This window comes from Euwallacea similis, chromosome 3 (genome assembly GCF_039881205.1).
Source record: "Euwallacea similis isolate ESF13 chromosome 3, ESF131.1, whole genome shotgun sequence".
NCBI lineage: Eukaryota > Metazoa > Arthropoda > Insecta > Coleoptera > Curculionidae > Euwallacea > Euwallacea similis.
This window is the reverse complement of record NC_089611.1, coordinates 5,163,595-5,179,853: the sequence shown is the minus strand read 5'-3', so window position 1 is coordinate 5,179,853 and position 16,259 is coordinate 5,163,595. Positions and strand designations below refer to the sequence as shown.

At 35.4% G+C, this 16,259-nt stretch overlaps 2 protein-coding genes across 5 annotated transcripts in view; both read left to right on the top strand.

Moving 5' to 3' along the window:
- LOC136419594 (spliceosome-associated protein CWC27 homolog) overlaps positions 1-16,259 on the top strand; it is a 113,657-nt gene that overhangs the window by 34,679 nt on the left and 62,719 nt on the right. The window lies entirely within an intron of this gene.
- The window catches only part of LOC136419599 (tachykinin-like peptides receptor 86C), a 56,180-nt gene that overhangs the window by 31,116 nt on the left and 8,805 nt on the right, over positions 1-16,259 (top strand). For 2 of the 3 annotated variants that reach the window (XM_066406059.1, XM_066406058.1), the window contains exons 5-8: positions 5,826-5,927; positions 6,271-6,405; positions 8,166-8,243; positions 13,818-13,968. In XM_066406059.1, coding sequence (XP_066262156.1) covers positions 5,826-5,927; positions 6,271-6,405; positions 8,166-8,243; positions 13,818-13,968 — 466 coding nt within the window. The remainder of the gene's footprint in view (positions 1-5,825; positions 5,928-6,270; positions 6,406-8,165; positions 8,244-13,817; positions 13,969-16,259) is intronic. The other variant, XM_066406060.1, reaches the window with a different exon arrangement.

Genomic DNA, 16,259 nt, shown 5'->3' with positions numbered 1-16,259 from the left:
ACTGTATTGGAGTACGAATAATTAAATTTTGAACTTATCCATGAATATCAATGAATATTAATTATCCAACCGAACTAAGTAATTCCGTGTTCATCCTAAAAGTCGACGTTGATTTTGGTTGCAGTTAGCACTTGCTGTGAAACCGATAAATGAAATTCGGTGCACGTGGTTAATTATGCCTTCCAAGTTAATCAGTAGGGATGATTTAATAAGCGTCTTAAGTTAGGAATATATCTATGTCGATAAATTGCCTCCAAGTCGTAAAAATATCTATTAGGCTTAGAAAGTTTTAATTTTAGAACTGAGCACGGAGCAGCGTTCATAAAGCGCTTTCGGTAGGAAAACACGGAGTAAACTTTTATTTCACTTTTGGCCATAATTTTCTCAATTCCCTTCCGAACTTAACCATAGGCTTCCTTGATTTAGTTTCCTGTTTAAAGATCGATATCATGGAAACCATACGAAAGTTTTACGTTGAAAAATAGGGCCAAATCTTCAAAAGACGTTTAACTCTTAAATAAGCCGTTAAATGAGCTGGGGCGAAAAGGGCTGTCGCACAATATATAACCGCAAATAAACTTCCAGTTGTGGGTGTTACAGATTTATGAATTCGATTCGAAATTTACATGACCTCCGTACATTTGGAACTTTCAAACAATTAAATTTGAAAAATGCCCTAGTCCTTAGATACAGCAGAGTTTCGGTTAATCATATCAATTTACTGCCGAATGGAATCTTCCCAGCATTGATAAAAAGAATTTTTTGGTTTACAAGGCGAAAACTCAGCAAATTTACTTCCGCGGCATTATTCATTGGAGCGAGCTGGATCAATAAATTTAAGTTTTCTGATCGGTACCAATGGAGAACCCAAAGCAGTGAAAGAAAGAGTACCAATGACACAAAACTTCATGCAGTTAAGTCCGTCTTTATTGCCTAGGCAGTTGATTGGGTCCAATGGAGGAAGCTTGTTTGATTCGAAATTCGCAAAACAGTTGTATTCCGCGACTCGAAGATCAAACTTTATTCTTCTAGTGTGAAGTCGATGGTTGACTGGATTTTCTTAAAGGACCACTCTGATGTTTACAATCTCAGAGAAACTGCTTTCGAGATACAATAACTCTCACTTTTTACTTGATATTTATTGTGTTCTTCTGCTTAATATTAAAGAAAGAGTTACTATTAACAAATGAGTAAATTATCAAATTTGAGTTAGCGGATGAATTCGAGACCATTCGCGTGGTGTCTCAAACCTAACTGCCTTCTCTAAGTTCATCTAAAATTCCAAGATACATTCCACACTGAGACATAAATTAAAATTATTCATTCCCACGCTGGAATATAAGAGTGATGTGATTACCTAGACTAAATAAAAGATAAATTCAAAACGTAGGGTCGGACACAAAATGCTCTCATTTAAGGGTTCTCTTATCACCACCAGACTAAATCATACACTTGGTGGTGACAAATTAATCGATAAAAAAAATCTTAATATATGAGTTCATTACTAAAGTCCGAACAGCAGTAACAGTGCTTCTTTGCACCACTCCAGGTGACGTCACGCAGCCTGCTACTTGTGACAGTATTGCTGAAAGTGTGCCTATTCCGCACATTCAACCTTATGACAGTTACAGGGCGGCATAACGCACGAAGACAGGTGACAAAGAGTAAAGATTTTATAGCGTATCTTTGTCTGTTGAGTAAGCGGAAAGTAGGACAGCAATGCCGTGTTTGCTGATTTTGTGTACTTGACTGCCGATAATAAAATCATACATTAAAGTGAAACAATTGAAAAATTAGACGTTAATATAGATAATCAATAAGTGTATTAATTAATTAGGTATCAAAAAAAATTCTTTTGTTGGAGTTTCAGGACTAGGGAATTGCCATTTCCTAGCCTTTCTTGTCATAAAAAATTATTTAAGTTAACGGCATTAAAGTTGGGGTAAAAATAACTGAAGCTGTGCTCCAACAAAGAAAATGTGAACACCCCGGATTCCTCCACCTCTATGATTAAAACTTTATTTAAATCTAGACCAGGAAAGAATTAATGTACCTATTTTAGGAAAGCGTCTTAGTTTCCGCTTAGGGAAATCAGTTTCGTTGGCAGGTATGATATCATATTGGGGGAAACTGAATATCCCGAACTTATTTGGAATTTCAATTTTCATCGAATCTCACAAAATTTCATCTTTGAAACTGAAATTGTGATGCAACTTTAGAAGTTTGAAGAAGCAAAGGATCCTAAAGTGTACTTTTGACCTAAAAAGAAATTGAGATCTTAGAAGGAACAGTGAACATTCTCTTTCACTATTATATGAAAATGGACTCAATTTATACATATAGTTTCGATAAAAGTCCGAATATCATGAAATATTTCAGAAGTGGTTTAAGTAAAATCTCCTGCAGGGGGCAATGCCACGTATTTTTTTGCAGTTTATTTACCTATTGTTCAGTAATAGTTTAAGATAGAGCAAAACCTCCCACACTCCAATACCAACTTTGAAAGATCCAGTAGAACTCGTCTATAACGAACACGTGCTGTAACGAACACTCGATTATAACGAACGAACAGAAAGTCCCGTTCAAATTCCTTTAAAGCTAATGTACTTTTATTCGGTTATAACAAACTCAGATATAACGAACACTACGTTATAGCATACCATATTTATTATTTTTTGGAGCTTTGAGCTCGGTTATAACGAACCATCGGGAGTTACTGCTGTGAGCGAGCTGTCTCGAAGCACTCTCACAGCAACATCATTGTTCATTGTAAAATACCGAGTAGTTACTGTGCATAATTAATTTGTATATGTTTAAGTTTAGTTTAGACTCTTAATTAACCACTCTGTGTTTCTTAAATTCATAGCTGTTTATATTTTGGTTGGGAAGAAACAGAATTGGATTTAAGCCAATGAGTCAAAAATGAGCATATTTCTGCTTTTGAGGAAATTAACTTAAATGAATATGAAATGATTGATGAACACGTGGAAGTTGCTGCATTTCCCAATGTTATTAACATTATTTAAATAATTGTCAGTGATCAATACGAAAACGGTTCGAGTGATGAGAAGGAAATTAGCAGGAATGATAAAGTTTTAATCCCCATAGCTCAAAATGCCCTTTCTGCTTCGAAAGTCGTAACAAATCATGTATGGATGGCTTATCCAGAAAAAGAAACATTTTTAAATGCGACAGATCTTTTGCAAAACAAAATAATTCAAGAGATATTGGAAAACCACAAGGTGCAAAGTCAAATTACGAACTTCTTTTCTATCTAAACTTCGATTTTATTTAAGATGTTTGTTGTTTTTTTTTCTCATTTAATACAGGGTGATTCATTGGGAATGGGACATGGCGAAACCCGAGATAGGGGACACCAAATATGACGATTGGACGCAATATGCCTTATATCAATGTTGCGCATTTCAGAGTTACAGGGTGTTAAAAGTTAAAATTTTATTTTAAAATTCCTTAATAACTTTTTGTGTTTTCATAGCATCAACACCAAAATCGGTGTACTTAGGTTTTGTAAGATGCCAAATAAGGATTTTGATTTAATTTTTACGAAATGTCTAGAGGGCGCTAGTTACAACCCATCGCTTCGATATATTTGGTCATATTTTTTTCTGAGTGCAACTAAGGTCAAATTTTATTCAATGTATTGAAAGAGCGTTTATTTTTACGCAAAAAAAGTATTCTTATTCAATCCCGATATCTCTCTTCGTTTACGAGATTTTTACCAATAAGCTAATTCGTGTCGTGCCATTTCAAATCCTCAAAAAGGGAGGTGGCTGTGATTCACTTGCATAGCAACGCATTACTTAGCCATTGTTACTTTAGCTTGTCAAAGTAATTAGACTCTTTTCTTGTCATTTGCTCTTTTTAAGTGAAAAATAGTAATTTAAAAGTAAAAATGCCAAGGCATAATGACTTTTCCTTTAGTGAGATGCGCGATATGATTTGTGTTTTTGCTCAATTGGATTTTAACGGTCGTGCTGCAGCACGTAGTTATTTTGAATTATATCCCAACCGACAACAATTATTCAGAAACCTGTACAATCGTTTGGGAGAAACAGGCTCTTTTCGCCCTCAAAGCCAAAACAATGATGCTCGAAGGACTATCCCGGTTGAACAGGAAGAAGAAGTTTTAGTACGAATTGCTGAAAATAAAACATTAAGTACACGCCGGTTAAGTGCAACGATGGGAATGAGTCAATCGTCTGTCTGGAGAATTTTACATAAAGAAAAATTCCATCCATATCATTTAACACCTGTTCAAAATTTGCTCGTTGAAGACCGTTCTGCTCGTTTAAGATTTGCTCAATTTTTGCAAGAGAAACAAAACGAAGATCCAAATTTTTTGAACAAAATTTTATTTACTGACGAGGCAACTTTCACACGCCGTGGAATTTTCAACTGGAAAAATAGCCATTTATGGGATTTTGAGAATCCAAATGCTGTACGAGAAACACATTTCCAACACGAATTTAAGATAAACATTTGGTGTGGTGTAATAGGTGACTTTTTTATTGGTCCTTTCGAACTTCCAGCCAATTTAAATGGCCTTCGGTATTTAAATTTTTTGCAAGGACAACTTAACGAACTTCTCGAAGATGTTCCATTATATTTACGTCAAAATATGTGGTTCATGCAAGACGGAGCGGCTCCACATTTTTCTCTCCAAGTACGCCAACATTTAAACAATGTTTTTCCACATCGATGGATCGGTCGTGGAAGTGAATTTCCGTGGCCTGCGAGAAGTCCAGACCTCAACCCATTGGACTTCTCAATATGATCAAGTATGAAAGCAATTGTATACAAAGGGACAATTAATACTCGCGAAGAATTATGCCAAAAAATTCAACAAGCAGCTGATAAAATTAAGAAGAACGTCGATATACAATTTAGAATAAAAAGATCTTTGAGAAAAAGGTTAGTAAAGTGCATTGAGGTGGAAGGTGGTCATTTTGAACATTTGCTTAAATAAAACTTATTTTTCATTTGTTAATGGCTTTTCATTTGTTTAATGCGGCAAAATATTTATTTGAAAATTAATAAAACCGAGTTAAAATGGAAGGACACGAATTAGCTTATAGGTAAAAATCTCGTAAACGAAGAGAGATATCGGAATTGAATAAGAATACCTTTTTTGCGTAAAAATAAACGCTCTTTCAATACATTGAATAAAATTTGACCTTAGTTGCACTGATAAAAAAATATGACCAAATATATCGAAGCGGTGGGTTGTAACTAGCGCCCTCTAGACATTTCGTAAAAATTAGATCAAAATCCTTATTTGGCATCTTACAAAACCTAAGTACACCGATTTTGGTGTTGATGTTATGAAAACACAAAAAGTTATTAAGGAATTTTAAAATAAAATTTTAACTTTCAACACTCTGTAACTCTGAAACGCACAACATTGATGTAAGGCATGTTGCGTCCAATCGTCATATTTTGGTGTCCCCTATCTCGGGTTTCGCCATGTCCCATTCCCAATGAATCACCCTGTATATGCCTAGTTACTACAATGAAAAATTGTATAATTTGGCATTTGGTTAAAACAGAAATTTTGAATCAACTAGCCTTTTTCCTCAATCTCCTGTAACGAATCTCCACATATAACAAAAGGCAGGCCAAGTCCCTTGAAGGTTTGTTATAGCCGAATTCTATTGTATTTCAAATGGCATAAATTCTAAATTTTCAAAAATTCCCAAAAAATTCAACATCTTGAAAATATCTGAATTGATGCAATTTGCTAGATCAACCACACGTAGTGAAAGTCCTGCTACAAAAAACTCGCACATCCTGTAACTTTTTTTCAGAAATTGGCCCTTTGGAACGAGATACTGCACGATTAGCAATTTTATAGCCAACGCAACAGTAACTGCCAGCGTGTTTACTCTCACGGGAATATCCTGTGATAGGTAAGTGGATGTGTAGAAAACTAAACTCCATTAACGCAAACTTTTTTTAATGCATCATTCTGAGCTTTTATAAATGCACGGGTTCGAGCGCGATGTGATTGGCTTGATGCGGCTATGGCTGCTTGCATCTGACCAATTACCACACATATGCTTGACGCGTGATGTGCCACTTATGAAGGTTTCAGTTTCTACCAGAAGTCTATATGCGCCCACGAGTTCCGTTGTGGAACTGATACTAGTTCTAGGAACGCATGCGCTTGTTGCAGCCAAGATGCCTGGACACGTGTTTCTCAATTAAGACAAACTTCAAGGGAAAGGTACATGTACGATTTTTATGTTTTAGATATTTAGCAATTGTGCGTCCTTTACACCCGAGAATGTCAAGAAGGGCATCTTTGATAGCCATTTTCATCATTTGGACTGCCAGCATGACTTTCGCGTCGCCATGCTTGCTATATTCAACAACAATTACCCACAGGTAATCCCTCTATTATTCTCTACATCGTAACCGTTAAAAAATGACAGTCTTGTTGCATTGTCTCGATTTGCAGCCGGTAAATGAAACATTACAGCACCTGACGCCTTAAGTTCGTGTGCTAAACAAATTTAAGACGTCAGAGAAACTTGCATAAGTCAGACATAAATTTAAAAAAATAATTAACTCGGTCGTACACGCATTCGGCATCCACGAATGTTCTTTTAAGGTTGCTATTATTGCATAAGATCACTGAATAAAATAAAATAATATTCGATACACGTCCAGTAGGTGTTGTTACGGTGTCCATTGACTCAGCCCCTTGCGCCTCACCCGTAAAAAGTTCGTACTGTAACAAGTCACCTACTAGACTTGTGACGTAAATAACTATGGTTATCCAGAAAATATCCATTCTGACCCTCCCATTTGTATTCCCCGCCAGCTCAGTAAAATCATACGCGTGGCAGTTCCGAAATACCCCAATGCAGGCCTCAATTGAGCGAACGTGATCCGATCGACTGCAGATTCGAAGGAATGTTTCAGATATTTTCAGCAAACAGTTACTTAATATGCATGTCGACCTTATGAACGACTAGAAAATTTGAAATGAAAGTGTATGACTGTATAATACAATAAACCTGTTATGGCTAGTTCGGTTACATAAGCACGTGATATTTTATTTATAATTACGTGCACTGAGATAGAACTTGAAGAGGAGTGTGCTTAAGGCAGTAAGTACTTTAAAGTGGTGGATGTGAATAAACGATTTTTTTCACTACTAGCTATAAAAGACACCATTACTGGGCAGTGCTGAATGACTGTGAAGGGTAGTCTATTTCTAAAACAAATGATAATAATGACGCGTGTATGGCTCATTATTTACCTAGTTACCTAATGAAAAAATCGGCCACAATGTGACCATTATCCTCCATTAGTGTTTTGCTTATGGTTGCCATGGCAGCGAGTATCAAATGAAATCTCACCAGTGATTATTTGCCGCATTACAAAGATGATCATTTTCGCACGGTTTCAGGTCGCAATGTCCGTATTCCTAGAGATAACACGAAACCTCAAGGTCTTCTTGGGGCTTATAGATTATCTTACATTATCAAAGCTGCTCTATACGTAATTTAACATCTGACAAGTAAGATAAGCTATTCTAGATGCGGCCATTACGGTCCGGCAAATAACGATGATTTCAGACTTTGGTTTTACTCAGTATGTGTTTTTAACACTGCGTAAATTCTAGTTGAGAAAAGGGACTTTTTAGAGAATAAAAAATAAAATAAAAGAAAGAATTATATTTCATTCGTTCGCTTATTATGCCTGTAGCTACAATTCTACTCAGCCTGACATATGATCTACACTGAAATTGAACATCAGAAAATCGTCGGAGCATTTTAATAAATCAATTTTCTGCGTTTTCGCACTGGCTTCCAATAAACAATACGAAAGTTTTTGTAATAAAACTGGGAAAAATTGAAAGGCATGCAGTTCGCGTTTGTTAAAGTATAGTTGACATAGCGAACAAAATGAAATTCCTTTTTTCTGTATGAAGGGCATGGCTTCATTCTCTAAAAAGTCCCTTTTTGCAACTACATAGAACTAGCGCACTGTTAAACTTTCCAAAAAGCATGCTGAGGAATATCGCGATGGAAAATCTGCAGTCATATCGCGGATAAAAGTTTGTCTTTGGCACATATCAGGCATACGTCATAAAAAAATCATAAATAATAATGCATTAATGATCTGTTTGTTTTTAGGTATCGAGGATTAGAAAGAGTGGGGTGCATAATGATTTGGCCCGATAAGCAGCTTATCGGATCCAAATACGACTTGGGGTAAGTGAGCAGGTTTAAGTGTCTTTTTTTACATTATTGGACGATATGGAAAGAAACACAATGAAATGCGACAACTTAATACTCATTTATGTACACCATAATGTATGTAGGCTGTTGAATCACCATTTCTCGCCTTTTTCCCCAAAACAGTTGAATAAAACAGGTTAATAATGATGCGAATGTGACTCATTATTCTGCCCTGTTAATTAAAAAGGACATATATGTATTTTGCCATTTCGAACTAAAAGGCGTACGCTCGGGCTTGTATGAATGTTGACAGGCAACCCTATATCACTTTGTTAAATTAGCAAGTTGTAACTCCAAATTACACGGCTGAAAAATATTTACCTAGCGAAATAATCGGCCACAATGTCGTTATCATCTCTATTGTTGCTTTTATTTATGGTTTCCATGGAAATGAAAATTCATTTTTAGGTGCCAACGCACTCACTCGAGACCTACTCGCGAGTCGAATAAGATCTCATTACGTAATCATTAAAATAACTCAAATGTCAGAAAAGAATTTTGCGTATGTGGGTTAATATTCAGTCATTTACCCCTATGATTGAATGCGATTGAAGCCAAGTCCGTTATAAAGAATCTTCCCAGGATTTTCATGTAATATACCTGCAACATGACCATTAAGGCATGACGAGTGTTCCATCATACGGGCGAATGTCAGTTCCACGATATCACTAGATTAAGGTATTTTTGAATAATACCAAAAGATTATTTCGTTTGATAACGGTCAGCCGAAATGGGCTTTTAGAGGGTTTTCGGAGAGTAGTTGAGGGTGGAAAAGTGTTAAGCTAATAGAACGAATACAAATTAATGATTATTTGATGCCCGCGCAGTTATATTGTTGTTTGGATGTTTGAAAAGATTGAACCAATAGGTTTTTACGACGTTATGTAAAGGTAAGTACGTTTGGATGGGTACATAATAAAACGGTATTATATTAGAAAACATAACAAAATAAAATCATTTTCGTAGGAATTAATAAACAATTTTACCGGTTCCTACACGCGAAACGCTAAAGAGTAAAGCCTATTTTGTGGTTTCTCAAACCGATCACGTTTCATGCCTTCTCAACTCATTCTCGCTTTCTCGACAAAAATACAACACAACACCCGGGTTTGCAGCAGACAACTCCCAATATATACAGTTTTAGAATTCCATCAATTTTTCTTTTATTTTGAGTTTTTGGGCTACTAACTCAGCTTAAATTTAAAGTTGTTTCTAAATATTTTTAAAGAAACGTGGCAGATACTGGAAAATCCCAATGTGGCCTCAAAGTGAAATGTCCGATATTTTTCCACCTTGTAAAATTTCATTTCTTATCATTTTATGCTGCGACCTGCGGAATCTCTTCCAATGCAGGAAGATGCTCCAGAATATGCACTTTCCAGTGTCGTTTATGCAAAATGGTTTGAAATAATAGATTTTTATTTTATCCGATAACAAAAACGTTTAAAACAAGATATCATTTTGGGACTAGAAGCGAGCACTGCGAGCGCAAAAATTTCGCGAACTTTGGGAGTCCCTCATAACTTCCCTATTTTATCCGTTGTAATGCCCGGCAATAGATTTTTATAGGCACCCGAGCTTTTCGGTCTTTCGAGTTTCAACGAGAGCTTCAACGGAACCAAATTTACAAGTTTCTTTTTCGACTGATCCCTCGCGACTCCCAATGGAACCTATGGCGGATCTACAGTTATTAACGAATGAAATTATTTTTATTGAAATGAGTGTAGGTGGCAACGGTTTAAAAATATTTGTTCTGAATGTGAAAATAAAGGAAATTAATTACTTTCAAGATTCAAGTATTACAGATAAATGAGTACTTTAGAACAAAAAAAAGGAATTTAAAATAAGACGCTTCTGCTCTAGTTTTTACGCTAATTTTGTTTGTTTTTGCGGTATTTTCTGCAATTCAAAAAGTTATCTAATTTGCAATGCTAATGAACTGGAGCTTTTAAAATATTAATTTTTACTTTTTATTAAATATGTTTCTAGAATAAACTTTAATTTTCATCTCCATTAGGTATTAAACAACGTTCGATATCTAGTCATTGCCGACTACACATGATACGTGGTTAAAAAAGTAGGTTTGAAGCGAAGAGAATAGGCTAAAGAAATATATAGGGTTCCACAAAAGTTAAGAAAATTGCTACCCGAATGAACGTCAGTTGAGCTTCATTGATGTCTAATCATGATAGATATTATAGACCCCATGAAATTCTCTTAATTTCAATTATATAAATTAAAAAGCTGCTATATATGTTCGGTGTCACCCGGTATAATAAGCCGCTTACTCGACTCGGCAATTTTTGGCAAGTTTATGACTAACTTGAAGTAAACGGAATTTGGATTCCTTGCAAGGTTGTCGCTTAATGTTAATTTATTAAGTTTTTCATGTCGCCAGGAGCAGAGTTAAAATGTATAGTTGACCGGGCAAATAAGTAGCAAGATGCTATCAAATTTATCTGGTAATAGTCTGAGAGATGGCGTCAGATTTTCGGTTGTGATTTTACTTGACCTTGTTATACGGCATTTTCTGGTGACACTAGGTATAACCTTTGGTAACTGAAATTCCTAGTCACTGGTTAAGAAAATTGTCACTTTATTTCGACAAAATTCCCATATAGGTGTATAATATTATTTTTTCAATTTTTCAATATCTTATTAGAGCCAACCTCCTAGTACTAGTACCTTGGGATGTTCTGAGAAAAATACTCAAGTGATAAATTAAAGTGCACAAAAAGACATTATATCATAGTTTCATGCAAATTTATCAGTAGTATCAATCAATCAATAGGAAAATAAATGAGGGGCTTTATGCAATAGTGCGAGACTTGAGTTATCGATGGTGATTATTCATGACAGACTTTGCTAGGGACAAAATATGAACCTTTATACTGGAACGATGCAAATTTGCAATGGATGACTGTTTAAATTTATACACCTTTGAAGTACTCTTTTTATTTCAAATTAAATATGAAATATGCTCTTTTTTCCAAGTGGCTGTAAAGTGCGCTAATATCTGGATCGTACTAAGGAACCTTCAAAGAAAAAATATTACGATATTATTCCATAGAAGAAAAATCAAGAAATCCATACATCTGACAACAATGCAAATTCGATTTATAAGTAGGCCGTGGCAAGCAATTCCGGAGATAATTTTTTTCCGAAAATAATTTGACAGATATTTAAACGTTCCAGTTCTTTTGACGTGTCTTGACTAAATTCATGTGTCTACTGTCAATATCAGATTTTTTATGGTAATGACGTGACGATGTGTATATAATAGCTCACATGACTATAACTGTTGTTCAGAAATTATTTCCAAGGTCTAAATGGTTGCTGGTTATCCCTTTAGTAAGAATCGCAAAAGGTAACAATTTATATTCAATAAAATATTATAAAACTTTGTGATTTACACTTTTTTATAACAAACGAAATGGAGACGATTAAATATTTTCAATAAATCAGAAAATTTGTCAATTTTTATATTTGTCCAAGTATTTCGAAAATTCCCCATAATTTAACAATATCATAAGAGTTTTCTAAATGAATTCCACAAAAGGCAAATTTCTCCCTTTAACGAAATTTAATTTATGGCCGGGTCATAAATAGCACTAGCGCATGCACTTAAAAAAAAAGACACGCTGTATTCTTTAATAATGAAGTATGCTGTGGACATCCACGTGTATTTTCTAACTTAATCTCCCTGACCCCCATTGCTAACCTTGAATCGTAAAGCTGATTATTCGGTTCCATATAAATCCTTTTTCTTTATTCCTTTCTCTCTTAGTTGCTCAAAGCGTTCATTAAGAATTAGTAAAGATTCCACACGATCAAATAAAGCCCACGTCTTCGGTCATGGAAAGGCTTGATAAAACAAGTATCGATTAGTAAGATCCTACAGACCTACGAAAACTCTGATTGTCAGAGTTTTCATTTAGATTTTTCCGTGATTAAACTTTTACTTCGAAAGTAATTGTTTTCAATAGCCCAACCGGGAAATGTGCTGCTCTATTTATCCACAACTGTGATGCCTGAAAGGAGTATTAACCAATTTAATACTTGATTGCATTTTTTATTTATTTTTTGTCTCTAGTGTGTTCATGAGATGCTCTATCAACAGCAATGTTATACATGGTGTCATGAAAAAGCCAGTCCGGTGAGCATGAATTCCTTGAGTAACAATATGACAATTGTGTGATGTGTCAAAAGTTTTTAACTGTGTAAAAAGTTCTTCTAAGCAAATTGGAGCTGTTTGGATTCAAAGATGGTTCCAACAGATGGTTCCAGTTTTATTAGAAATTGCTTCTTTAGATAAATTTGTTTTAGTTACTGACAATGAAATTTGTCAACTCTAGACTTGAAAACGGCCTGAACGACCGTTTTTTTGGTACACGTTTAAGCTTTGTTCTATATTAGGAAGTCAATTTAATAATGAGGAAAAATGCGTTAAATTTTATTACCATCTCAGCTGATTTCCCTACCAATTTGCGGAAAAATCTAGTCTAAACATTACGGAAGAGACAATAGGTGGTATTGCAATTTTTAGCAATATTTTGTTCGCTCTCCCACGTAAGGGCAGTATGTGGGGTGCCACGTGCTCCGAAATAAAGATTAACTGCCATGGAATTAAGATAAATATTTAGATGTAATCCATTTCGCCTCGTGTTGGCAACAACGTGAGCACATATTCTTATTCGATAGATTTATGTTAATTGTAATTTCCTAATGTATACAATTCAAATTTATTGCACCAAAAAGGAGCGTGTAAAGAAAGTATATTTGATTTTGTATTGATCTACATAAAAAGAATTCTCGTAAAATTTTGTTTTTACACAAATGATTTGTTGAACTTGTTGTTGAACCTCAGCTGAACTGAATCGTCGGGAATGATAGGCTTCATTATATGCTCGATGGAATTACAAACTTATTTAGGTTGGACAATTTAAGGAAACACGTAAATGGTGTATTTTAGGAATGGTTTGATGCACTAAGCGACATTCAAATGGAGCCAGACTCTTCGTCTCAACTAACGAGTAAACTAGTTTAAAAACAATTATTTTCGAGTTAGGGAGAGGTTTATTCCGTATACTTTCCGACCAATGCTTGGAAATGCGTAAGCCATTAGTTAATGCCATCCGCACCCGGTGCCAAATATTTGAAACAATTTTCTGTTCCATCCAAGATACCTATCGACAAAAAATTATGACCCTCTCGTTTAGTGTCTGACGTAATTCGCCGATGCTTAATATTTCTAGATTGAGACTGAGGGAACGAAAATGAATTACTTATAAAAAAATTACGACTTTAGATATTTCTTACCACTTAGAAGTACTTTAATTACAACGAAATCGCCCATTTTCATATTTTACTGTAGTAGTTAACCAGTTAATGATGTCGTAGTAAATCCCTTATAAAACGGAGAGAAAAGTGCATGGGCTTGACTGGCCCTTAACTCCACAGTTTTATATCGTTAACTACTAGTTTTACCCCCAACACATGTTCCAAATCAACATTGAAACAAATTTAAATTATTTTTTGTTTTTTCAGGTATCAGATGCTCTTTCTTGTGGTGGCTTACCTAGTTCCCATGACCCTCATGTCGATGTGCTATGCAATAATGGGGAAAGTCCTATGGGGTTCCAAGTCCATCGGGGAATTAACCCAGCGCCAACTGGATTCAATTCAATCTAAAAGAAAGGTATTAGTTTGATTCCCGGGTTTCTTTAGATTCGTGGCTATAAAGATTGCATTCCCCGATAAGAAAGCGTATATTTGAGACGAAGCAAACAGAATTAGTAAGTGTTTTCCAAGTTCAGTGGTGTCATAATTTTTATGGATTCTCAGAGGAAAAAGTAGGAAAACACCTGACGATATTCATATATAGAGCTTTCCATTAGCAACGATGGCTAGTTATGTGTAGAAATAATCGAAGTGGTAACTTCAGATTTCAACGTACCTTCAAAGAAATTATATTAAATGCATACCTAAACTAATTCCAGACAGTCAGTCGGATTTCCAAGACACTTGGAGTCAGATATTATTGAACGCATTATAGTACAGAATTTCCACAATAAGGATATCTAGCATGGGAATCTCTTAAACGGTAACAGATTTAGACATGGTCAAAGGGGAAAAAATCGTGCGACTACCGAGGTAGTTTCCCGGTGCAAACAGATCTACAAAACTATTTTTGGTTTTTCCTTTTTCAATGGATTAAAAAAGGAAACGAAATTTTTTTTATTTTCAAAAATTCTTTCCCGAGTGATGATAAGAAATAGATAAAAACTAAAACTGCTTTTTCACACAGTCTTGGTGTTATTCTATTAGTTTTCGTTTGTAAAAATGATCATCAACAGTTTCTAAATACGACCTTGGTAAATTTTCGTCGACTTTAAAACGACTTATTATTACAAATTCATTAATGTAGCCCATTTAATAATTTACACATGAACAAGGGTGAAAATGCAATGTTCCTATTTTTCGAAAGTTTTTGCTGCTTTTAAACTTTGTCTACTCAATCTCTAAAAAACGTCTGAATCTCTGCCCACCACCTGCCTGTCCCTATATCTCTTACAGTTTCTAACATTCCAATGCAGGCATCACCAAATTGGGGCACAGCATATAGTAACATACTACTGCATTAGTCAATTAGGCAGAATATCGGGTGTTTCTGCAAAATCCTCCTCCACCTCCCCCCCACCCCTTCAAATGGTGCTAGAATAGTCTTTCGATCTTTTTAAGTGCTCAACATATTTTCGAAAAAGCTGCGCATCGGTAGAAAATTTGAAGATGATTACAATCATCTTCAATCGCAGGAAAAATTCTGAGGAGATTAAGGCTTATTACGATTTTCAGCCCTGGGCTTAATTAATTCGAGCAGCCCTTGACTGCACCCCAAGACTTGCCGTTGACATTACGATTCCGGCCTCAGTTTAATTGACTGGAGATGACCCAAACTGACGGAATCTAATAGAATCAAAAACGGTCTTCGGGGTGCTGGAGTTAATTATAAACGCAGAGCCTGAAGCAGTAATAAACCTTAATCTCTTCAGTGGAAAATATGCTAACTGTTACGCAACCCTTGTTGAGGCTGACCCCCACCATTATTTTTTCTATCGAGGATAATGAACTGTTTAGTCATTTCTAAATAACGAGTTTGTTTTTGTTGTTAATTTTTACAAATGTCCTTTGAGTATTGATTTTAACATGTAGAATTTCCACTATGTCGATGGTGGTCTAGCTTCACGCAGCCTTCAAGCTTTGTCTTCAGGATAGCTTCCTTATTATTCTGGACATTTAATACACTATTTCTACCATTCTTGTTTCTTAAATATTTTTATTAATAAACCAATTGATATATATACCTCTTCTTGCTTATCATTTCTGTCATCGAGCGCTGGTACCATTCTCCGCTCTCTAAAAGCTATTTTGTAAATATAGCTTTCCCGTTGCAGCTCAATCATTCAAGGGGGTTCTCGATTGGTCATAGATTTACAGGAGCAACAGTACTAATTCAGATACATTACGTCACTTAAACATGCACTGAATAAAAGGCTTTACAATATGCCTAGTACTTTGAATAAGAGTTTCATAACCGCACTGCTATAGTTATTTTTCTCTGTTGTGAGTGCGCTATAACTGATTTATTATACATTCAATTTCAAGCGGCCTGTGAAGTAATCAAATGCACGCATTATACACGCAGCCAGTGGAGGGCTAATAACGTACCGGCAAATTGGACGGGAGGGGCACCTCCCCTCTTATTGAAACGATAATGATATGTATGACTTTTTACCAATGAGAACAACGCCATATGCAGATCACGCAATTATCATTATTTTCACGAGAGAGACCACTTGGATTTAAATTTAGAACAGCTATGGTAAGTACACAATTTAAATAAAAAATTTAAAACATAATTAAAGTTTTACTGGAATGTATGTTTCTCCTCAATACTGTCAACCTCATTGTCGTCGCTCGTCGCTTCGC